The 24985-nt window shown below is 40.9% G+C and overlaps 1 protein-coding gene across 14 annotated transcripts in view; it reads left to right on the top strand.

Annotated features, from left to right (window-relative positions):
• The window catches only part of Sergef (secretion regulating guanine nucleotide exchange factor), a 236139-nt gene that overhangs the window by 14409 nt on the left and 196745 nt on the right, over nt 1-24985 (top strand). For 13 of the 14 annotated variants that reach the window (XM_033764092.1, XM_033764088.1, XM_033764096.1 and 10 more), the window contains 3 exons: nt 8101-8214; nt 10722-10784; nt 15417-15575. In XM_033764092.1, coding sequence (XP_033619983.1) covers nt 8101-8214; nt 10722-10784; nt 15417-15575 — 336 coding nt within the window. The remainder of the gene's footprint in view (nt 1-8100; nt 8215-10721; nt 10785-15416; nt 15576-24985) is intronic. The other variant, XM_033764093.1, reaches the window with a different exon arrangement.

The following is a 24985-nucleotide window of genomic DNA, read 5'->3' on the forward strand; positions in this document are numbered from 1 at the left end:
CTTTTAATTCTTTTGGAAAGATACCCAGCAGAGGGATGACTGGGTCAAATGGGAACCTCTAGTCCTAGCTCTTTGAGGTATCTCCATATTGATTTCCATAGTGATTGCACCAGTCTGCATTACCATCAACAATGGAGAAGGGTTCCTTTCTCCCCACAACCCCGCCAACATTTGTTATTGTTTGATTTCTTGATAGCAGCCATTCTTTGTGGGGTGAGGTGGAATCTCAGTGTTGTTTTCATCTGCATCTCTTGAATGACCAGTGATGTGGAACACTATCATATATTTACTTGCTGTTTTAACTTCTTTGTCTGAGAAATGTCCATTCATTTCAATGGCCATTTTAGAATTGGGTCTTTATATTTGTGGGGGCTGATCGTTTCGAGTTCTTTATATATTCTGGATAATAGTCCTTTGTCTAAGGAGCAGCTGGTAAAAATTTTTTCTCACATTGTAGGTTGTCTCTTAGTTCTTTTGATGGTTTCTTTTGCAGTGCAGAAGCTTTTTAATAAGATGAGATCCCAGTTGTTGAATCTTTCTGTTAGTTCCCATGCTACTGAGGATTTGTTCATAAAGTCTTTTCCTATGCCAGTGTCTTCAAGAGTTCTGCCTAACTTATCTTCCAGAAAATTTAGTGTTTCTGTTTTAATATTTAGATTTTTAATCCACTTGGATTTTACTTTAGTGCATGGTGAAAGATAAGGGTCTAGTTTTAATCTTTGGCAGGTTTAGATCCAGTTTTTCCAACACCATTTATTAAAGAGGCTATCTTTCCTCCACTGAGGATGGTCAGCTCCTTTGTCAGAGATGAGGTAGCTGAGTGCATCTGGAGTTGTTTTTGTGTCTTCCAGTCTGTTCCACTGATCCTCAGGTCTGTTTCTTTGCCAGTACCATGCTGTTTTTATCACAGTGGCTTTTTGTATAGCTTCAAATTGGGAATTGTTATACTCACTGCCACGTGTCTGTTGCCTAGGATGGCTTTTGCTATTCTAGGTCTCTTAGGGTTCCAAATGAATTTTTGGATTCTTTTTTCTAGTTCTGTGAAATATAGTGTTGGAATTTCAATTGGCATTGCATTGAATCTGTATAGCAGTTTTGGTAGTATGGCCATTTTCACTATGTTGATTTTTCTTATGCAGGAGCAGGGGATATCTTTCCATTTTCTTATATCCTCTTTGATCTCTTTTTTCAGAGTGCTGTAGCTTTCAGTGTAGAGGTCTTTTGCTTCTTTTGTTAGATTGATTCCTAGATACTTCATTTTTTTGGATGCTATTGTGAAAGGAATTGTTTCCTTCATTTCTCTTTCAGTGAGTCTATTATTTGTGTACAAGAAGGCTTTTGATTTTTGGGTGTTGACCTTGTATCCAGCTACTCTGCTAAAAGTGTCAATTAAGTCTAGAAGTCTTTTGGTGGAGTTTTTTTGGGTCTTCAATGTAGAGTATCATATCGTCAGCAAATAATGACAGTTTAACTTCTTCCTTTCCTATCTTTATTGTTTTAATTTCTTTCTCTTGTCTAATTGCTATGGCTAATGTTTCCAGAACTATATCAAAGAGGAGTGGTGATAGTGGGCATCCTTGTCTTGCTCCTGATTTTAACGTGAAGGTTTTCAGTTTTTGGCCATTTAATATGATGTTGGCTGTTGGCTTTTCATAGATAGCCTTTATTAAACTGAGATATAGACCATGTATTCCAATTTTTTGCAGGGTTTTTATCATGAGTGGGTGTTGAATTTTGTCAAATGCTTTTTCTACATATATTGAGAGGATCATATGTTTTTTGTCCTTGACTCTGTTAATATAGTGTATTACATTTATTGACTTACTATGTTGAACCATCCCTGCATCCCTGGTATAAATCCGACTTGGTCAGGATGTATGATCTTCTTGATGATGCTCTGAATTCTGTTTGCTAGTATCTTATTAAGGATTTTTGCATTTATATTCATTAAGGAGATTGGCCTGTAGTTTTCTTTTTTAGTTGCATCTTTCCCTGGTTTGGGAATCAAAGTGATGCTTGCTTCCAGGAATGAATTTGGAAGTATTGCTTTCCTTTCAATTTCATTGAAAAGTTTGAAGAGTAAAGGCAGTAGTTCTTTCCTAAATGTCTTGTAAAATTCAGCAGTGTATCCACAGGACCTGGGCTTTTCTTTGTTGGTTAATTTTTAATTTCATTTTCAGTTTCACTGATTGCAATTGGGGTGTTTAAAATGTTTTTATCTTCTTTGTTCAACTTTGGTAATTCATAAGTATCTAAAAATCTGTCCATTTCTTCTGTGTTTTCCACTTTGTTAGAGTACAGGTCCTCAAAGTAGGTATTGACTATCCTCTGGATTTCTGTTGGATCTGTTGTAACTTCACCTTTTCTTTCCTAATTGCATGGATCTGAGCCTTTTCTTTCCTTTTTTTGATGAGGTTAGCTAAGGGTTTATCGATTTTATTTATTCTTTCAAAAAACCAACTCTTTGATTCATTTATTTTTTGTGTCATTTTCTTAGTTTCCATTGCTTTGATTTCTGCTCTAATCTTTATAATTTCCTCTCTTGTTCAAGCTTTGGGTTTTTCTTGCTCTTGTTTTTCTAGGTGTCTAAGATTCATCGTTAGGTTGTTTATTTGAGCTTGCTCTGTTTTCCTAGTGTGGGCATTCAGTGCTATGAATTTTCCATGTAGAACTGCTTTCATTGTGTCCCATAGATTCCTGTATGTTGTATTGGCATTTTCATTTATTGGTAAAAACTGTCTAATTTTTTAATTTCCTCTGTGTCCCATTGATTGTTCAGGAGAGTGTTGTTCAATTTCCATGTGTTTGCGAAGTTCCTACGGTTTCTTATGCTATTGATCTCCAGCATGATTGCACTATGATCTGATAATATACAGGGGATAACCTTGATTCTTTTGCATTTATTCAGACCTCTTCTGTGAGGTAGTATGTGGTCTATTTTGGAGAATGAACCATGTGCAGCTGAAAAGAATGTATGTTCTGATTTTGTGGGGTGGAACACTCTATAGATGTCTCTTAAGTCCATGCGTTCAAAAGCTTGGTTGAGTTCTAGTATTTCGTTGTTGATTTTCTGCCTAGATGATCTGTCTATTTGTGATGGTGGGGTATTTAGATCCCCCACTACAATTGTATTAGTGCTTATTTGGTTTTTCATGTTCCTTAATATTTGTTTTATTTAGTTAGGGGCATTAATATTTGGTGCCTATATGTTTATGATTGTCATCTCTTCCTCTTGAATTGTTCCTTTTACATGGATATAGTGGCCTTCTTTGTCTCTCTTGATCAGTTTCGGTTTGAAAATTACTTTGTCTGCAAATAAGATTGCTACCCCTGCTTTTTTCTGGGCTCCTGAGGTGTGTTTCTCCTATATAACATATTTTTGGATTTTGCTTCTTAATCCATTCTGCCATTCTGTTTCTCTTGATTGGTGAATTGAGGCCATTGACATTGATGGTTATAATTGATATATACTGACATATTATTGTCATGTTATTGTTCTTTTGTTGACTCTTTTTAATTTTTCCCCCTCTCCTTTCAGTTTCTTGCCTTGCCTATCTGATTTGGTCTGTTGGGCTTCATGGTGTTGTGACCGTCATTGTCTTTTTCTAGGATATTGTTTAGAATTCCTTGTAGTGCTGGTTTGGTGTTCACGAAGACTCTCTGGTGTTCTTTGTCATGGAAGTATCTTACTTCCCCATCCATTTTGAAAGAGAGTTTTGCAGGATACATCAGTCTAGGTTGAAGGTTGTTTTCTTTTAGGACTTGAAATACCTCACTCCAGGCTCTCTTTGACCTGAGGGTTTGTGTTGAAAAGTCTGCTGTGATTCTGATGGGCTTTCCTTTGCATGTGATTTGTTTTTTTTCTCTTACTGTTTGTAGTATTTTGTTCTTCTTTTGGGTTTCTGGGATCTTGCTTATTATAAGTCTAGGTGTAGAGTTTTTTTGATCATGGTTAGTTAGCATCTTATATGCCTCACTTATCTGTATGTCTTATTCTTCCCTTCTGTTTGGGAAGTTTTCTGTCATTAATTCTGTGAACAGCTTTTTTAAGTCATTTGTATTTTCTCCTGCTACTTCACGGATTCCTATCAGTCTTATGTTATTCTTCTTTGCATCATCTAGGAGTTGGATTGATTTCTCATGATCCCTTACTGTTTTTAAGAGAACTCTCTTTTCCTGGTCACTGACTGCAATCCTATCTTCTATTTCTGAGATTCTATCTTCGCAATCTTTTATTGTGTTGCGTACACTTTCAGTAGAGTTTTTAATGTCCTGGACATCTGTTTGAATTTGTTTTATGGATTCCATTTCTTTCCTCTTTTGGGCATTGTTTCCATTTCTTTCTTATGCTGGGCCTTCATGGCTTCTATTATGGTCCTGAGCTCATCTATTTTTTTTTTTTCAGTTTCTGTTCTAGAGTCTTGAATCATGACTTCCATTTTACTCATCATCTCTATGGTTGTCTGGAAAATTATTTCTGTTTTGAATTTTTCTAGAGCCTGATCTGTTTTGTTACTTCCTGTGTTATGGGTTCAGGATGTCCTGCTGGTTCACTATCAGACTTTTCATCCTTCTTCTCCCTACTCTTTGCCATTGGTGAACTGGAAGGCTGTCTTTGTGTCTTGCTTAAATGTTTTCTCATTTTCATTTTTGTTGTTGGGTTGTCCTTGATTTAATTTCTGGGTTATTAAATCTTCCTGATATAGTTGCACTTTAGCTTTGGATTCTCTAATGACTCATAGACATTCTCATTTTCATAATATTAGAGAAAACAGTTCATTAAATCAATCACAGTCCTTTATCCCAATTGATACAATTGCCAACACAATAGGATCACAACTATTAGCACAATTAGCAAATTGACCACTTGTGGTAGTCATTAATCTATCACCTTTAAACCATGTGAATTAAATTAAAATCAAGAAGCAGCCCAAAATATGTTTGCAGTGAATACACTTTTCAATATAGCATCTTTACCATTTAGGATGAGGGCTTCGACAGAGTTAGGATGAGAGGAGTAAATAAGTGAAAGAATTGGAGAAAGTTTCTAGTGAAGCCAGGGGACATAGAATGACCATACAATTTTTGGGAAACTATTAAATTTAAAAGGGATAGACAGAGTGCAAGAATATATCCCCTTAACAGTAATAGGGGCTCATTTTACCTTGAAGCTATTGACCCATGAGTGAGGTACAATGACAGAAGAAAGGAACATAAAGAAAAAAGAAAAAATGATAAAAGAAGTCTCAGTTAGGGCAGGAGCATGAACAGAAAGGGAGATGAGGGATAATATGGTGGAACAGGAGACTGAGTTGGAGAAAGAGGACAGAAAAAAGAAAGAATTTGCAGAGTATAATGAGTTAAAGAAAGAAAAAAAATGAATTTGAAGGGCCTCTTTCAGACTGTATCTCTGCTGTCATAATATACAGTGTGCACAGCCATGTGCAGAACTACGTCCCCTGATCTCAGCTAGCCAATGGCAGATCCCCGTGATTCAGAATGACCTCAGGCTGTAAGGCCCAGATTGAGTTCCCTGACCTCCTGCAGGGTTGAACTCCACACAGTTGTACCACAGGTTTTCCCGCCCTTTCTTTAAAGATGTTCAAGGTTGGGAGCTCAGAAAAATACCCTTTATGACCACCTATGCCTCTGCAGAGTGGGTCCAAGGACTGGCACAATTAGGAGGTCTGAGAGCAGGGGGTGTGGTTGTGGGGTTGTGTGTGTGTGTTTCAGGGGTGCCCCCGTGGCTCCCTTCCTTGCTGGAGCTGGTGGCAGCGCAGGCAGGGGAGGGCTCAGCTACCTGGTCCCCCTAAATGGGCCCAAGCAGGCCAGAGGGAGAGCAGATCTCAGAGCAGCCTTCCTCACTTCACCTTCCTCACTTGAGCTGTTTTTTTCTGAACCGATCTGTACAGTGGACATTGGCTCTCTCTTTTTGTGGTTTTTTTGAGACAGCGTCTCACTATGTAGTTGAGTCTGACCTGGAATTCACTGTGTAGCCCAGGCTGGTCTCGAACTCACAGTGATCCTCCTGTCTCAGCTTCCTGAGTGCTGGGATTACAGGTGTGTGCCACCATGCCCGGCACTTTTTTTTTATCTTTAAAGGTTAACATTCTGTACCCAATAACTCTCCAATCTCCCTACCCTCACCATTCTACTTTGTGTCTCTATAGTGTTGACTACTCTAAGAATTTTATAGAAATGGACTCATAAAGTATTGTCATTTTTCTGATTGGCTTATTTCACTTATACTGTCCTATGGTTCACTCATGGAGTATAGTGTCAGCATTTCTGTACTTTCTCAGGCTGATAATATTCCTTTGTGTGTGTGTGTGTGTGTGTGCATGCGTGCATGGGCGTGCTGTGTGTATACTTATACCACATTTTACTTATCCATTCATCTGTCATTAAACACTTATTTCCTTGTTTTAGCTATAGTGAATAATGCTAGTATGAACAAATGACTCTTCTAGATCCTATTTTTACTTCTTTGAAATATATACCCAGGACCACAATTCCTGGATCATATGGTAATGCTATTTTTAACTTTTTGAGGAACTGCCATACTGTTTTCCATAACAGTTGTACCATTTTACATTCTTGCCAACAGTGCATATGAGTTTTAATTCCTCCATGAGCTCACCAGTGCTTGGCATTTTCTGTTTTTTTGTCTTGTTTGTTTGCTGTAGCTTGCAAGTGAGTGTATCTTTGCAATTTTGATTTGCATTACCTCAGTGATTGGTGATGTTGAGCATGTTTTCATGTGTCTTTGGGTCATTCATGTATCTTCTTTTTTTTCTTTTGAGGCAGTGTCTCCTTTTGTAGTTCAGGCTGGTCTTGAACTCACTGTGTAGCCCAGGCCAGCCTTGAACTCATAGCGATCCTCCTGCCTCAACCTCCCGAGTGCTGGGATTATAGATTATGTGTGCCACCATGTGCAGCTAATTCATGTATTTTCTTAGAGAAATGTGTATTCAAGTCCTTTGTCATTTTTATTTATTTATTTTTTAAATTTAGGAGTTCTTTATTTATTCTGGATAGTAATCTTTTATCAGATACCTGAAGTTTCTTTTAATCTATAGATTTTTGTCTTTGCATTTTATTTGTTGAGGTGATTGTAAGTTTTGTTTTATGACAACATTGTGCTTTGCTCATACTGTGCTCAGTGTTCATAGCTTGATTTTCATAAAGCAGGCTTATCTGGTGATAGAATGCTTCTAGAGGAGCAGACGTGGATGTTGTATTGGTGATCTCAGTTGCATGTATCTGATGGTAGACCAAATACATAGAATTTTATCTTTGCATCTGTGAGAGGTTCAGAACATGAGATTCAGTGATCATGGAGATAAGAGACCATCTTACTGAAATCGTGACTGTTAAGCTATCTTGTAAGCATAAATATACATTCATTTGGCAATTGAATATCTTTGAATTTATCCTGGTGTAGTGGGAAGGACATTATTTCAGGTGTTAGAAACACCGGGTCCTAGCATTTTCTGTTATTACTTCTCTGTGTGACCATGGACAGACAAATCATATCCTCCCTGTGGGGCCTCAGTTTTCTCACGTAGTAAATGAGAAGAATGAACTTTGGAGTCTGACTGTCCTTTCATAAACATTTCAGTTATATGACTCTGGAGGAGAATCCTAGAAATTTTTGAAGGAAGTTTTACTACATTGGAATTATCTTTCATTGGTCTTAAGATTGTCCTGTTGACTGGATTTGTGATTGGCTTTGTGGTAATAGCTGCAGCTAGTCATGGGACCCCTTGAAGCAATCAAACTTCTCCATATTATTCATGTTAACTGAATATTATTAACTGAGGATAAATAGAGAATTTCCCATAGCTCCCCATGTTTTCTGTTCAAAGAGCAATCTGGTCTTTTCTTTTCTTTTCTTTTTTTTTTTTTTGAGACAGGGTCTCTCTGTGTAGTTCAGGCTGGCCTTGAACTCATTGTGTAGCCCAGGCTGGCCTCTAATTCATGATGATCTTCTTACCTTAGCTTCCTGAGTGCTGGGATTACACCACCATGTTTGGCAGAACAATCTGATCTTATTCTGATGTGCATTTTCTCTGTTTTTTCTTTTGCTTCATTGGGAAGTGAGTGGCATTGTGTTCCAGTGGGGGACTGGTTTGGCGTCATCTGGACGACGGTTATGTCCTGGGCAGACACTCCCATTGTTTTTGACAGCAAGGGAACCAAGCAGAGTGACAGGTGAGTCCATTATTTTTTCTTAGTTTTGTATTTATTCTTTTTGAGAAAGTAGAGACACATGCATGCAGAAAATGAGTAAATGGGTTTTTACTTTTACTCTTTCATGATCTCTCTGCTGGTATTTTCTACTGGTTGGTATGTTTGTCTTGTTGGGACCTTTGTGGTCCCAGTAAAAGTAACCTTCTTTGTGTCAGTTTGGGACCTACTGAGAGATGCAAGTCAGGTGAAAATGATAGAGATGACAATGATAGCTCTGCAATGCTGCTTGGAAGATATGACTTAGCTGCTTAGGAACAATGTGTAGTAACAGAGACCCTATAAATTCTGAACCCTAGATTGAACTTCCTCACCAGGCAACTGCAGTGTTGTTCCTGGTAAGCTTGTGGCATAGCCAAGCAAACATGGGAGTGCAGCTTCTCTGTGGGCAGGCCCACCACAAGGGGGAACCCAGAAGGACTGTGAATTGTGCCTGCTATGCACAGTTCCTTGTCTCACAACAGGAGGAGGAATAAGGATGTAGAGAGAGTGCCTGGAGTGTTCTGGTAGGGAAATCTCTATATGAAAACAAAGAGTAGGTAATAAGTGTTCTGTTGATTGATCTGTTGAGGTTTTTTTCCTCTTCCTCCACTCACTCCCCTGTTCTCTCTTTTCTAGTGCTTACCTGTGTTTTCTTTCTTATTCTTTCACTCTCTTACTTTATGACCCAGTTTAGTCAAAGTTGGCTGTAAGAAACCTGGGTTAGGAGACTTCTAACTTCTGTAGCTCAGAACAAAAATGGGTATTTGAAGGTGGTAGGAAGGATGGGGAAAGAGTTGGGAAGGGGACGTTGTACTGGGGGTCATGTACATGGATGTTGGGGACATCCTGGTTCTTCTAAGTCCTGGAGTCTCTTCTTCAGCTGGAGCTGGAGTTAGCTTCCTGAAGCTCTGGGCTGAGTTGGGGAAGGGACTGAGAAAAGGAGGAGTCAGAGGCTGGACAGGTAGTTGTTTCACATCCCACTGAAAACACTCATAAACTCACATTTCCCAAGCCATTTTTCTTCTTAGTCAAGTGTTCACTCCTTCCTTAGTATCCCCTGCTCTTCCATGCATCCATGCCCTCGGGCACACTGTCAGCTCTGCCTGAGTGCCTTTCCTTCCTGCTGTCTCTGGGAAAATCCCAGAAGTTTTTTGAGGGCTTGTTCAGAGGCACCTCTCTTGGTGAAGATTCTTTCTTCTTCTAACCTCCACTGAATTTTCTCTATACAGACAAATGGCAGGATGTATTCCATGAGAGTGAATTGTTAATAAGATTTCTCACAGGCCAAAGATTATGAGCTGTTTAAGGAAAGGAACTGTGTGTCATTCTTCTATGTATGTTAACAAAGGACCAATAACTAGAAGGAATAAAAAAAATTTTTTGTTTTGTTTTGTTGGTTTTTTGAGACAGGGTCTCACTATGTAGTTCAGACTGACCTGGAACTCACTATGTAGCCCAGGCTGGTCTTGAACTCACAGCCATCCTCCTGCCTCAGCCTCCTGAGTGCTGGGATTACAGGCATGAGCCACCATGCCCGGCTTAAAAAAATATTTTTTAGTTGATTTGATTTAAACAACCTGTTTGGTATCAACTTGGATTAACAGCTTGGATTCAGAGTTGACTTGGGGAAATTTTCTGATGAGACCCCAGAATGGATTGTCAACTCCCTGTCCTGTCTTTCACTTTGCATTCCCCCTTCTTTACCTCATTGCCACAGGCTCTGGACTTAGATCCCAGGCTGTGCCCTCCTCAGCTGCCCAGTAGTGGCCCAGGACTCCTCTCTGGGTGAGTGCGGCTGGAAATACATTTGAAGAAGCAAGGTGTCTTTTTATGAAGACACTGGTTAATTCAACTGAAATTTCAGAAAAGAGTCATAGAATGAGACTGCATTTATCTGCATGCTAAACCACTGTTGCCACAGGTGACCCCAACTTCTAGTAGGGTTGGCTGGGATCCTGCTTTGTCATGAAGGTGGTGTTGTGAAGGAGGGAAAAGTGTGGACTTGGAGGTAGAAGACCAGTTCCAGTCTTAGTTCTGCCTGTGTGTTCTGGGGGCCTGGTTTTGTAGTTAAGTCCTACACACAATAGCAGCTGAATGTAGGAGATGTTATTGCTTCTAGGCTCACGCAGCAGACAGAAATACAGTCAAATGTATTTTTGCATATAAACACATTTCTGTCTATCTCTACCAGAGGTCATGAATTTACATTGACATTCCCAATTACAATCCAGTATCAATCACCTAGTTGTTTCCTGCTTCTCTCTTTTCATAGCGGTACTTTCTTCTCTTTGACAGTATGTTTACTTCTCTGTTCAGACCCCAACTGTGTTACTGTGTCCCATCATGCCAGTGTCTTCTTGGCCAGTGCTGCTGACCCACACCTGCCAGCACTGCCTGAGGGTCGTTCCCCATGCCCGGGATGCTGGCTGAGAGACCCCCTGCCCAATTTGTTATAAGTGTAATTCAGAAGAAAACATTTTTTTTTGTAGGTCTAAAGAATTATAAAGCCATATGTGTTCTTGCTGGCTCGGCCCACTCGGCTGCATTAACAGGTAGGTGCCAACTCTTTCACAGTATGACAAACCACTCACAATTTGGTACGTGACCGCCTGAGTGGTGCTAGAGACCTACAGAGGGAAGGTCTGTCTGGCTCCAGTTTGGTATGATCTTAGGCAAATTACTTTACCTTTCTGAGACTATGTCCTCTGTAAGATGCATTATGGTTAGTTATGAGAATTAAATGTGAGGGTGCATGTAAAGCACTCACATCAAACATAGGCTCACTTCCTTTTCCTCTCAGTTCTTTTCTCAATTTATATAAGAAGGACAAGAATAACTTTTTTTCAGGGTAGTTGTGACAGTCAGATGATATGGTCAACGTAAGTTTATGTCCTTTTTTAAGTTATCTCTGTAAGTTACCTGCTGCTTAACAATGGGATTATGTTCTGAGAAATGCATCCTTAGGTGATTTTTGTCCTTGTTTGACTGTCATAGACTATACCTGCGCAAACCTTGATGGCATAGTCTACCACATACGTCGGCGGTATGATACCTACCATTGTTATGTGGTCTGTTGTTACCTGAAGTGTAATGTGGTGCATGACTGTGTAGCATATTGCTATCTTACCCATCTAATCCACCTCAATGTCTAATGTAACTAAGCTCATCTTTCTGTACCTTTTAGCCACTTAATCTCAAACTAACTTATTATTTCCATCTATATCTTTCTAATTGATTTATCTGTCTCTTCTCTATTTCTCTACTTCATTTACCTATATATTTCTCTACTTTATTTATCTTTCACATTTCTGTCTTATCTATTTCTGTATCTATCTGAGCCTTTGTATATTTCTCTAATCCGTTTTATATTTTTATAAATTTCTGTAATCCACCTCTCTATTCTGTGTCTTCATTCCATCTATTTTTCTGTCTAATTTGTTTTTCTTTTCTATTTCCTGGCTGACCTTCATCCATCTGTCCATTGACATCCCAGCTAGTGCAGTGTAAACTTTCTAGTGACTTTTCCTTAGGAGGCAGTGCAGCATTTTCTTGAAAGCCGTTATCCTTTTCTTTTGATCTAGATTGTTGTGATCCCTGCTGGTAGGGGTAGATTGGAGTCTGTACCACCTACGATTTATTTTGGTGAGGTCTCTCACAGAGTTGGATGTATTTCATTTTTTAAGCAAAGAGGAGGGACCTTCATGCTTAGTGTTTTCAGCGTATTATGAGGAAATTCAGCTGTGTATGGCAGCATGCATTCTTCTGTGTGAAAGTTGCAGTGCCGTCCAATGGAGATGCTGTTGTTTCCAGAGCACCAGAGCTACAGTGTGAAAGTTTGAATACTTTATAAATTCTGAGCTACAGATAATTTGTTTAATGAATTTAAATCAACCAGCTCACAAAAGGACACCTACTTTTAACCTGTGTCTCACATGGGTGCGTTATTATGTTTGTTAAAAATGTGTTTGCAGCTGTAAGGGATGGCACCGAGCACCTGATTGCCCCTCTCCTTTGACAGAAGCAGGACTGGAGACAGTTTTTCTGCTTTGTTCTAATTTGTTGGAAATGGCTGACATTATGTAAATTTAGAAATTGCCTAATTGCCCACTGATGTCAGTTTCTTAAAAAAAAAACCTTGTTGGTAAATTTATGTTTCATAGGTAGGCACTTGTAGACTGCTACTTTTTAATACATAGATTTCAGATTTTTCATTGAGATATAATTCATGAAACTCATCATTTTAAGGTGTCCGTTTAGTCATTTTTAATATATTCATAATGTGAATTGGTTTTTGATATTTTGAAAGCGATTTAAAAATTGTCAAGATTAATAGCTCTCTTTTCTTGTCTTTTTTGAGCTGTTAACACATTGGATTTTGCTCAGTGCTCTTTAGACCTTTTCTCTAGAGTCCTTGTAGATTATGTAACTATTTGGCATTGCAGCAGAATTTAATTTTACATGCTGATGCAACAGTGTAATGATCCTCATGTGGAAGACAGTTTGTCTTTCAAAATGATGGTTTAGATGCTCTAAGATAAATGAGGGCATATTCCATGCACAGGCTTTTTCATCAAAGCATCTTTGTAGCTCTTCAGTTCACGTAGTGGACTGATATTTTCCTGAGGGGCTTTTTTGCCTCCTTTTAAGGGGTCTTTATATTTTGCACACCCTGACAAACTCCAGGAAGGTTGTCTTTCGCTTGGGAATGAAATGTGCCAAATTCACTTTGTAGAACTGCAGGAGGTCAGTGCTGCAGGGTTGTCTGGGTGGTGAGAAGTTTCACTGATGTAACTGCTCCTTTTGGAGTTGGGGAGGCAGAGGCCTGGAATGTGAAGTGATGTGTCCAGTGTCAAACGGTGAGCAGCAGATGGGATTTGAACATGGGACTCTTGAACCCTGGCCTGAGGTCCTTTGCTGATACTGATTTGGCTCTTGATCAGTTTTTTGGGAATACGCCAGATTGCCCTAGGGTAAGCAGTACTGTACTGGGAAGTTTTATTTCTGTACTGTAAAGTTTTATTTTGAGGGCACAAAATGTAGTAGAAGTAGAAGACCTGGCTTCTAGTCCCTCTGTTAGCCATGAATCCTTTTTTAGCCATGTGATCTTGAAATGTCACCTCACATCTGCCAACCTTGATTCATTTATCTTCTAGAGCAGTGTCATCTGACAAAAATAAAATAGAAGGCACAGTTTAAAAACTAAAAAGAGGGACCGGGGATTTTGCCCAGTAGTTCTGTTGCCTGCCTCACAAGTGCAAGGACCTGAGTTTGAACCCTGGTACTCCCCGCCAAAAAAAGAAACTAAAAAGAAACAAATGTTTATGAAGAAATTCAGCTGTGTATGTAACATAAGTTAATTGATGGCAGCATGCATCCTTCCATGTCAAAATTAAATTTGACAACTTTTAATATTTTAAAATATTATTTAAATATTATATTTGACTTGACTCAGTATATCCAAAATATATTTCAACATATAATCATTAACAAGCTACACTTTTTTTTCACTGTACTGCCTTTGCAATCCATTCTGTATTTTCACTTATAACACATCTCATTCTGGGCTAGCTATACTTCAGCTGTTCAGTAGGCACATGTGGCTAGTGGCTGCTCTGTTGTTCAGTACAGAAAAATTTTAGAATGTTAGAATTTGGAAAGGTTAATGAACAATTCTGAGGGGTTACAAACTGATGACCCACAAGCTAAATTATAGCTATGGCTTCATGTTGTTTGGCTCTCATCTAAAAACATATTTGACCTTGAATGCCTTTTAGACAGATGTGTGCTGCAGTAGCCCACCAATTACTCTTGTCACCAGTGTCATCAGTCCTATTGTCTGCCCTTCTAGATCAACTGCCCTCCCTTGCAGAACTCAGCTGGAGAAACTGAAGCTTAGAGAGGAAGTGATTTGTCCAAGGTCAATAGCTAGTTAGCAGATCCAGGAATAGAAGCCAGAGTCATTTGACTCTGAATTTGCTTTTTTTCTTCTTCTATTAAACCACAGTGTCAGTCATTTCTGCTTATATCATAGGCTTATTGTGAGGTTGAAATGAGCCAAAGTACTACACAGCTGTGATATGGTAGCATTATACTTTCTGCTGGTCTGGGCATACTGTGAAGTTATCTTATGTTTAAAAAGTTTAAGCTAAAACAGTGTATATTTTAACTGTTATTTTAAAATGTCAAAACATTTTTTCTTAACAAAAGGTAATGTTTTGTTGCTGGGACAAAATACCTGACAACTTAAAGGAAGCAGTAATTTATTTTGGCTCACAGTTGCAAAGTTTCGTAGTTGACTGGCTCCAAGGCAGAAGCATCATGGTGGAGGAAAGCTGCTCACCTCATGGCAGCCAGGAAGTGGAGAGGGTAAAAGTGTACCTAATGTAGTCCCGAAGGTCAGACCCCAATGCCTCCTGAGTGTTTATCTCCTTCTAGTCCTGCAATATAAATCTGTCAGTGAACGAATCCACTGATGATAGAGCTCTCATGATCCAGTCACCTTGCAAAAGCCACACCTCTGCACACATGAGACAAAATTAAAAGACATTTTAAATCTAAACTGTAACATAGGCATATATTTTAGAAATGTGGGAGATAAAATGTCACAAATTCCTTTTTTTTTTGTTTTTTGAGACAGGGTCTCACTATGTAGTTGAGACTGACCTGAAACTCACTGTGTAGTCCAGGCTGGTCTCAAACTCATAGCGATCCTTCTGCTTCAGCCTCCCGAGTGCTGGGATTACAGGCGTGCGTCACCATGCCCGGCCAAAATGTCACAAATTCCTTTTTTTTTTGTTTTTTGAGACAGGGTCTCACTATGTAGTTGAGACTGACCTGAAACTCACTGTGTAGTCCAGGCTGGTCTCAAACTCATAGCGATCCTTCTGCTTCAGCCTCCCGAGTGCTGGGATTACAGGCGTGCGCCACCATGCCCGGCCAAAATGTCACAAATTCTTATTCCTTAAACTATTAAGAAAATTTGGTCTTGTTTCCTATGGTTAGAATTTTGATAAGTTTTATATTTTATTATGTCATACATGATTTTTTTGTTCTGCTTGGTCCCACTAAACATTGTACCATAAGTATAAAACAATTTCTTTTAACCACTTCTTTTCAGACTTGTATGTTTTTAATCACTTTGGACTAATATTCCTTTACCTCTTGTTTCCTTCTGTTTGTTTAAGATGCAGGAGAGCTGTATGTTTGGGGCAGTAACAAGCATGGGCAACTGGCTACCCAGGCGGCTTTCCTTCCTGTGCCCCAGAAAATAGAAGCACATTGTTTTCAGAGTGAAAAGGTCACTGCTGCCTGGAGTGGGTGGACCCACCTGGTTGCTCAAACAGGTGAGAGCACAGCAGAGAATGTGGGGTTCATAAGAGCAATGGGGGAGATAGCTGTCCTCTTAATCCTTGGAGTTAATAATTTTTATTGATGAAAAGCTGTGAGGCCTAGAAGGGAGAAGATCTAAGGTCTAGTTCTCCTCTTAGCCAGTTATGTTTGCTCCCGAAAGGCAAGGCTGGGTGAAGTTGACTCCTTCTGGCCCTAAGAGGCCAGGAAGCTTTGAGAAGGAGTGTGATGCACCATCACCCAGAAACTTGTCTAGGTTGTTGGGGAGTTCTTGTCTTGTTGTGCCAAAGAGATGAGGCTATTTGCATTTCCACTTGAGGCCAAATTAGAAGCATTGGAAAATGTTAAGCTAAGGGTAGATTTCACAATTGGGGCAGGAGCATTATTTTGAATCATAGTTGGCATGATAATCTGATTTAAATTTTTATTGGCTCTAATAGATGATGTGCTGTGATTCGGATCGCTCATGTTCACTCAGATGCTGCCATGTCATGCTGTGTGGCTTTTAGCATCTTAATGTTTCCTGAGTCTTCATCTGTTTCTCATATTCTCTTAGGACAGTTCTTTCCCAGTCTTCACATCCCTGTTCTCCAGTTTTGTTCATGGCCCCTCTTCATCTCTGATGTCCAGAGCTCCTGCTCCTTTACAGGAGTCCCTCAGGCAGCCAATTTGTAAATCTTAAGGTCTGTTGTCATGCTGAGGCCTTCTGAGCTCCAGGGGTTCTCATGGGTCCCCTGGCCTTGCTCTTATCCTGCTTGCCAGCTTCACACCTATCTCTAGACCTCAGATACCTGGTGACTGTTGCTCCAGGAATTTCTGGCTTTTGTAGGTTTTCAATGAGCTTCAGCTATCTTTGGTAAACCACATACACTGCATATTTGCACATTCCAGCATAGACTTGTGAGCACTCAAGTGTGTGCTATTTTTAATTGGTCTCTTAAAAAATTGTATGATCATTCTGAAACAGAGGCCTGTATAACAGACGTGTAATATCATTGCTACATCACTGCTTTGGAGCATGGGATAAGGCAAGTTTGTCATTCATTTGGAGGAAAAAATGTCTTTCCTCCAAGATACTCACATAAAATGTTCTAGAAGATTGTGCCCATCTGCAGGAACTTTTCTTAAAATGATTCCCGGAGAATAGTTGTTGATGACTGTTTTGTTTTTTTGGTTTTTTTTTTCTCCAGACAAGCTTTATGAGGGAAACTACCATATTGGTCTTGTTTGTTTCTGTGTCTCATTGTCTCTCAGAGAATATGCCAATTTTCCTGTCTCAAACTGTTTGTAGTTAAAAGGGACGAACCAATGCATGTAGGCAGGATAGAGAGGTAGGATTTCTGAGACTCACTGGTTCATGAACTAAAGGCTTTGGATTCAGGAATCCAGCAAGATCAGTTAGTGTTTATTGGGCATCATTGAGCAATGTGCTGATAAGCCTTGGAGAAATGGAGGAGCCAAGATATGGACTACCCTTCTCACTAGAAAGTGATGATAGGCCTAAGACTAAGAAAATAGAGACAGAACTTTTCTACCCATCCATCCATCCATCCATCCATCCACCCAGCTGTGAACAATAGAGCCAATTACAAAATGAAAGGTAGCATAAAAACTAGCAGTTGTCTGAGTAATTAGGTGCCAGTAGGTAGGCGTTTCATGGTTAGTCAGTCTCCAGAGAATTGTAGTAAACTACACTTACTACCAAATGTTAGTGAGTTTGGTTGAGTCTGTCAGTAATTCTTTGACTAGTTATGAAAGATAAAAAGCTGTTGCTTTTTTGAAGCATTGTAACCAATACTGATTCTCATGTCTGGGCCAGTTGCCCAGCACTCAGGTGGGAGGTTGGAACCTATGTCCCTGACACTGCCTGAGTCACTCCAGCTGCTTTGGAGCTCAGCTGTAGGTTTCCATCTCCACTCAAAAGCATGGTTTTTTTGGAAACATTTCAGCTGTTTAATTAACTTGTTAATTCAGACCACTTGTTTATGTACATTTCCACTTTCCCCTTTCCCTGAAGTCCAGAATGGTTAAAGCTGGGATGTTTGAGCTTCCTGGTTCTACCGAATTGTGGGTAAATGGGAGTCTCCTGCTATTTGATTCACTAGTTTTATGTTCTTTCTAGCCCTGGCCCTGCCCTGATGTCATTGAGAAGAAACACCCAGGGCTTCCATTTAATCAGACTCAGCTGCTCGCTTAACAGAAACAAGATTTCCTCACAGGGTCGGAAGCAACTCATTAGTGGAACAAGGAGTTATTTGACTGTAGTTGTTTTCATCAGCTCCAGGGGTGAATGGTTTCTGGGATATATGGTACTTGTAGGCTACAGCAGCCCAGAGGCTCTCAGTCTTATCTGGAAGGCATTACTTGTATGATATTGATTAAAATATAAATTATCACATTGGTATCAATCATTGTAACTGTGCATCTGGCCAGACAGATGGGATGGGGTAGGGTGAAAGGGAGAGCACTTTGCTTTTCTGCTTTTCCATAGTTTCTAGACCAGTGTTTCTCAACCAGAACTGATTTTGTCCCCTCGGGGATATTTGCAGGTTCTAGAGACATCTGTGGTTCTTACCCTAGGGGGTGTTACTGTACCTAGTAGGGAGAGGCCAGGGATGCTGCTAACCATCCTACAGCACCTCCACCCCCAACATTATCCAGCCCCAGGTGTCTGGAGTCAGCTGAGGTTTGCTGCCAAGACTGGCATCCTCAGTGGTAGGTGCACTGCTTGCACTTTCGTATAGTATCAGAAGTTGTTTACCCATTGTCTGTATGGGAGCCTAGGATGTGTTCTCTGCTGTCCCCTCTCAGGAGCCCGGTGCCTGCCTGCAGTGTTTGCAGTGGAAAAATACTTTTCTCTGTTAGTCAGAGGCACTTGGAAAGAGTCCAAGAGAACCTGTTCTAATCTGGGAGAGCTGGCAAGGGTACCTGTGTCTCAGGCTGTGGAGCTGCATCCTAGAAACCTTTCCCAAGCTGCTTAATGTCCCTGATCATTGTTCTCAGAAACTTCATGGGACTCCTGGGTGACTTTATCCAGGCTCAGTAACCTGCAGCTGTCTCGTTTGAGATTCATGATTTCCTGGCCAGAGGCACTTGTAGTGAGAGTTAGATGGCTGGTCTGGGTGTTTGCCCAGTCCAGTGACCTTGACTGAGTCTCTTCACCTGCCTAGGCCTCAGTTTCCTCGTTTCTTAAGTAGGGTATTAAAAGCTACCTGTGCTCTGCAAAGAGCAGTTGTGAGGTTCAAAGGAATGAATCTGTGGGAAAGATTCCAACTAACTGTAAAACGTCTGCATAAGTGATGTTCTTCTGAGATTGGGGTATGTAAAAGTAAATTCAGGCGTCAGTAGTTACCTTTGGAAAGACTTGTGTTTCAGCAGGGGCTCTGCCAAGTTTGAGATGTGTGTGTTTCCAGACTCAGGAACTGGCCAGCAATGTGATACTGAGTATCCTAATCTGACAGGCTGTGTTTCCTAAAGTCTTTCACTTACTTGCAATAGTCAAGTGGCTTTTTCAGATTGTCAAATAGCTGGAAGATCTCTGTGGCTTTATATGTAATTTCCACATTAAAATTGATCCTTCAAAGTCCTCACCCCAACTTGTAATTGTACGCAACTGTTAGAAGTCTCATTTGTTTACTGTCTAGGCTGTAAATTCCAGGAGAGCAGTCTGTTCATGGCTATGTCCCTAGCACTTGGCACATAGTAGATGATCAGCTAATTGCCAAATGAATAAATAAATGGCAAGGGAGAGAGAAATGTGGGCTTTGAAGTCAGGCCACAGTCCAATCTCAGCACTGTTGGCTTACTGATTGTGTGGCTGTGGGCAGTCCACTTCTCCCCATGCCATTGTCACCACTGCACTTGTCACTTTTCTTCTCATGAGACCAAAAACCTCTCCTTTATGCCTTTTACCCCCCCCCTTTATTGTACCGGGGATCAAACTCAGGACCTCTTGCTTGCGAAGCAGATGGTGGAACCACTGAGCTAAATCCTTGGCTCACGTGGTGAACAAGTGACTAAACCTGACCTCTCCAAACGTCTCCTCCTTAAGAGAATGGAGAAATAACTGCTGACTGGGCAAGTGGGTTAAATGCGATCATGTGTTGGAGCATCCAGTGTAGTGCTGGGCCCCTGAGTCTGCTCCGTACATGTAGCTTCCTTTGCCCCTTTGAAAGCATCAGAGCTCTCTGGAGTTGGAGGCTGTCTCTTTTCTTTCTAGGAGGGGTCTCTGCAGGACTGGATGTGCATGCCTCTGGATGGGTAACAAGTGATTCAGGGCAGTCCTGAAAGTACATAAAGATCAATGCTTACAGATGCTAAGTGCTGGTGGTTGATGATTTATTAGAATTTCAAGGTGAATGATTTTTCACAAGATCCAAAGTTAATGTGGGGTCATTCAGAATGTCTAGAATCTGGTTGCTTTCTGGATGCTGGCAGCTTTCCCTACACCATGCAGTATCCCAAAGTAGCATTGCGGTCTCACAAAGGATATGGATTGAAAAAGTGAAAGCAAATACGGAGTTCTTTGACATTCTTTACTTTTCTTCAGTGTCACCTAGGAAAAGCTTAGAGTCTTGAAAGTCTTAGAGAATCAGAGGGAAACAGCATCTTCCTTACTTGGCGAATGAAGAAACAAACTAAGAAGAGAGAGAGAGTGACTTTGTGGCAGCATCCACTTTTGCTTTCCAGTGAACGCTCCCTCCCCACTACCTTCCCGACTCTTGGTAATGTCCTTCTGATGGAGTTGTTTTATTGTCTTATTTCTCTAAAGACAGGAATTGCGTGATACATGGGGAAGGGACCACCTTTTAGCCATGCTGCTTTCCTCACAAGTCACAGACCAAGAAATACTTTACTGCATTTGACGTCTAAGAGTTAGTGAAATCCAAGCTTAGCCATTGATTTACACTAAACAGTTTATAAATATACCCAGTGCTGATAGCTCTGTTTTGAGTCCAAGATCTTTTCTAGAATAGGGTGACAGTGTACATTACTCCTCTTTAATTGAGACCACCTATCATGAAACCTCAACTGAGCTGAGGGAGCATCTGACCTCATGGGCTCTATTTAAAGCAGGTACTTTGGAATTCATGATGCTCATGCTTTTTGACACCCCTGTGGTTGAAAGTCAAATTGAACCAGAAGGACTGTGGGAATGGATAGTTTTGGTTGTTATTAAAGTAATTTTTATCTTAGAATTCTCAGAATTTCAGTAATGATGGGAACTTAGAGATCATCTGGTGTGACAACCTTATATTGGAGATGGGGAAACTGAGGGTTGAGGGGAGGCACAGGGAGCTAGTGGAGGAACTAGAACCAGAACTCAAGTCTCTTGACTCCCAATTCAGTGCTCTGCCTGCTTTTCATGTTCTCTCAGATGATGAGGAGATGTGGATACTTAACCAAGTTAAACCTAGGGACCTGACCAGGAATAATTGCTTCTGTACAAGAAGTTCTTCTTCAGGAAAATTCTGATTTTTACTGAAAGGTGCATTCATAGATTCCGTTAGCGGATGTGTGTGTGAGGAGAAACTGGGAGGTAGTGTCAGGAGGCTGTTCTGGGATTTGTAGAAGCAACTGCACTTCTGTTTATGATAATCCAGTAACTTTTATCACTATAAAGTGCTTTTGCTCTTATTTTCTAATATGAATGTTGTTTGTATGTTTAGTTCACAGATGAATCCCTGATTGCTTAACTGCATTGCCCTGGTTAAGATGGGCAGAACTGAAACTTGCACCCAGTCTTTTGTTCCCAAGCCTGCTACTCTACATCCAAGTCATATGTATATCAGAATGCTCTACGTTATTAACTAAGCATCTTGTATTCTTCAAAGATCTTCTCCCAACTTTTGCCAGTGATACTGGATTCTCAGAAGTAGTGAGGAAGTCTAATTCTTAGTTATCTTTGATCTGACAGCAGGTATTTGTAGAATGCCTGCCTTTATGTGTACAGTGCTATGCTGAGGAAAACAAGGGTTATAAAATCCAGAGCTCCCTTCCGGAAGCTTGTGGTTGGGTGAGCAAATTAAATATTTAGTAGAAGAATAAAAAGAATGTGGCATAGGGCTAGAGGAGTGGCTCAGACGCTGAGAGCTCTCAAATATCAGGAGGTGAGGCCACCGTGGGCAAGACTGGTTAGGGAAGAGCATGAAATTGTGGTTGGGCTTTGGGAAGGTCACATTCTATTAGGTAGAAAGTTTGAGTTGGTTCTGTTGCTTTCTCTTTGTCCTCTAGTGAGACACTAAACTCTCTGGCTCACTTTCTCTCATTTGGCCAATAGGATGTTGTAGACTTCATAATCATCTTTACAGGCCATTCCAGCTCTAAAATTGTATCCTATAAAAAATAAAACTGGCCTAAGGAAATGATCATGAATGTGTTCAGAGATTAAATAGAATGCCATTCATTGCAGCCTGATTTATAATGACAAAAACAAACTTAAATGAAACTGAAAGGAAATTGGTTAAATAAATTATGGTACAGTCCTATGTTGGAATAATATATAGTGATTAAAGATAATGTTTTAGAAGGATATTAATCACAGAACAATGTGCTCATAGTGAATAGAGAAGGTTACAATAAATTGTTATAGTTATAACTCCTAATTTGTTTTTAAAAAATTTACATAGAAAAGTCTAGAAGGAAATATGCCCAAATATTATTTCTGATTGCTAGGATTATGGGTGCATTTTCTTTTCTATGCTGAATATGTAATTAGCAGCCTGATTTTGTCCACCACAAATGTTATTTTAGAGCCATTAAAATGGCTCCCCCCTCAGTCCAGGGGACTGGTCCCTCTGTCACCTGTTCCTGTGTTGATGTCCTTGATGGGTCTCTGCCATGGGCCTCAGTTGAGAGGTCACATGGAAAAGAAGCAAGAGAATGGAGTTAGAGGCAGGAAGGAAGGCATCTATTTTTGGCTTAGTCATGAGTCAGCTTGGTGACCTTGGACAAGTCTCTGCTGGACATCCTTGAGCCTTGGTTTCCTCATCTGAAGAGGAGTTGGAGGCCACAGAAGGACGAAAATATCCTTGTTTCTAAAGATGAGGGGTTTCTCCACTGTTGCAGAACCAGCTGAGAGGTCTCATTGGTTGCTTGAACCTGGCCTCCTTGCTTTTTACCTTTGGCTTCTCGGCAGTTGAGCTCCACTGACTGTAGGTTGATTTCTGCTGCTGAGAGTTGAGGATAGGATGGAGTAGGAGGGTAGCCAGGGTGTTGTGGGCTTGGGGGTGTGTAGTGATTGTATTCTACCACTAGAGGGAAGACTTGTTAGATTACATTCCTCTTCCTACCTTCCTATTTGCTCTGTCTGCAGATGAAGAGTAGCCTTGATTTATTTGTCTGTGGGTCAGATTCTAGCACTTTAGAATTAAAGGGACTTTGAAGATCATCCAGTTAAAGCTTCAACATGTTGTAGATGTTAGGAGACAGAACAGTCAAGTGGCCTACTGAAAGTCAGCCCCTGTTTTTCGTGGTCTGGTCTGTATGGTATACAAGATGGTGCAGACACTGCTGAGGTGTGATCATTTGAGTCCACAGACAGGTGAACATATCCCGTGATTGTGCAAGATCCTAAGGAGTCTTGCTGTATGCACTTTTACTGAGCTTCTCTGGCTAGGTGCTTAGGGGCCTGGAGATACAGAAGAAAGCCTTACCTGAGGAGCTCATTTCTGGCACGGAGTGTGGGGAGCACATGCAGACCCAACATGCTACTCCCAAGTGTCCTCACTGACAAGTGTTCTGCTGAGCCTAGGGTCCATCTGGTTTGTGGCAGTGGTGTGGAGGCTGCTTTGCAAAACCTGCAGGTGCTCTTGTGAATGATCACCTTCAGAGTTAATGAGATACTCTGGGCACCACTGCTTTGTTATTCCCACTGAATTTCTGTAGCAGTACTCAGACTGTTTATGTGCCGTGCTTTACCCTTTTCTGAGGTTTGCAAGGAATCTTGAGAGTTTGTTTCCCATCTGCAAAGGCTTTGCTTCCTGGGCCCTGGGCCTACTTTATTTTTGGTTCGCAGGTGCCCACCAGCCCTAGGCATTGTGGTAAAATGGAATTGTTCACAGGCCTGGGAGCCAGGCAGCTGTGTGACCTTGGGCAAGTTATTTCCTCTCTTTGGGGAAGGAGGTCAGTCTTTCAGCTGCTATTGTTTTATCTCTGCCAGAGAAAGGAAGATATGGCATTATTTTTGGGTTTGTGTTTGGCAATAATTACCCATTGATCTGTAGTCTGGAGGAGTGCAGAGTGTGTCTACCTGAAGAAGCAAGAGTCACCCTTTTAAGTGGGTGCATTTGGTAAGGGATTTGCGGAGGGTTTGGCTAAAGCCAAGTGCAGTAGGGCCTGCAGGGCCACCAGATGGCAGCAGCCGGCAGGTACACAGCTTTGAGGGGATGAGGTTGGGTAGGGCCAGTAGGCAGAGCAGAATTAGCAAAATCAGAGCTGAAAGGACCTTAATACCTTATAGTCCTTGCGTGTGGGAGGAACTAATCAGTCTGATCTCTGCTGGCTGCCTTACAGCAGAGCCAGGAGACAAGAGTCTTGCTTCAGCCACTGAGCCAGAGTTGGGATGGGAAGGGGACAGCCTTGGCCCTGATTTCTTTGAGGGCTGGTCCCTAATGATTTCCACCTTCCTACCCATGGCAAGACCAGTGTCTATTGTCTTTTCTTTTTGTTTTACTCTGCTTTGACCAGCTTGCTGTCTCACTAGTTTCCTTTTAGGCCAAGAGCTTCTTCCATCAGGTTAAGCCATGATGGCTTTTGGGTCATCCTTCAATGCCCAAGTCTTGCCAGAGGCATGCTGCACTGAGAAGTGAGTTAGCATAATTGGTTAGGTGAGCACAAAAATGTTTTTTTAAATCCCCAGAGGAGTTACCTTGGGACAGGGGTCTGTGTTTGCCAAGCACTTACCATATACTAGGTGTTCTGCCTGGTGCTACCGCTATAAGCTCCTCATTATCTCCTGTGGTAGAGTTTACTTCCTTTACATTCCTGGAAGGACTGAGGCTCAAAGAGGCTATGTGGCTTATCTAAGTAATACAGATAATTAAGCAAGGCAGACACTTGAACCCTGCTCTGTTTAATATCAGGGCTCATACTCATTTTGTTATGCTACCTCTCCTCAAAGTGACCTCACTGGAAATGTAGCAGGTAACTCTGTTAGTCAGTTTGGATGCTGTAACAAAATACCATAGACTGGGAGGCTTGTGAACAAGAAAAATCTATTTCTCACAATCTAGAGCTAATGAAAGCACTGACAGATCTGGAGTCTGGTGAGGTCCTCTTCCTGGTTTGTAGAGGAACCATGTGGTTACCTTATGGTAGAAGGGGTGAGGAAAGTCTGGGGGTTTCTTTCACAAGGGTACTAATCCTGTTTGTGAAGGTCCCACACTTATGACTTAATCACCTGCCT

The sequence above is a fragment of the Fukomys damarensis genome, unplaced genomic scaffold (genome assembly GCF_012274545.1).
Source record: "Fukomys damarensis isolate Sample0158 unplaced genomic scaffold, DMR_v1.0_HiC HiC_scaffold_16, whole genome shotgun sequence".
NCBI lineage: Eukaryota > Metazoa > Chordata > Mammalia > Rodentia > Bathyergidae > Fukomys > Fukomys damarensis.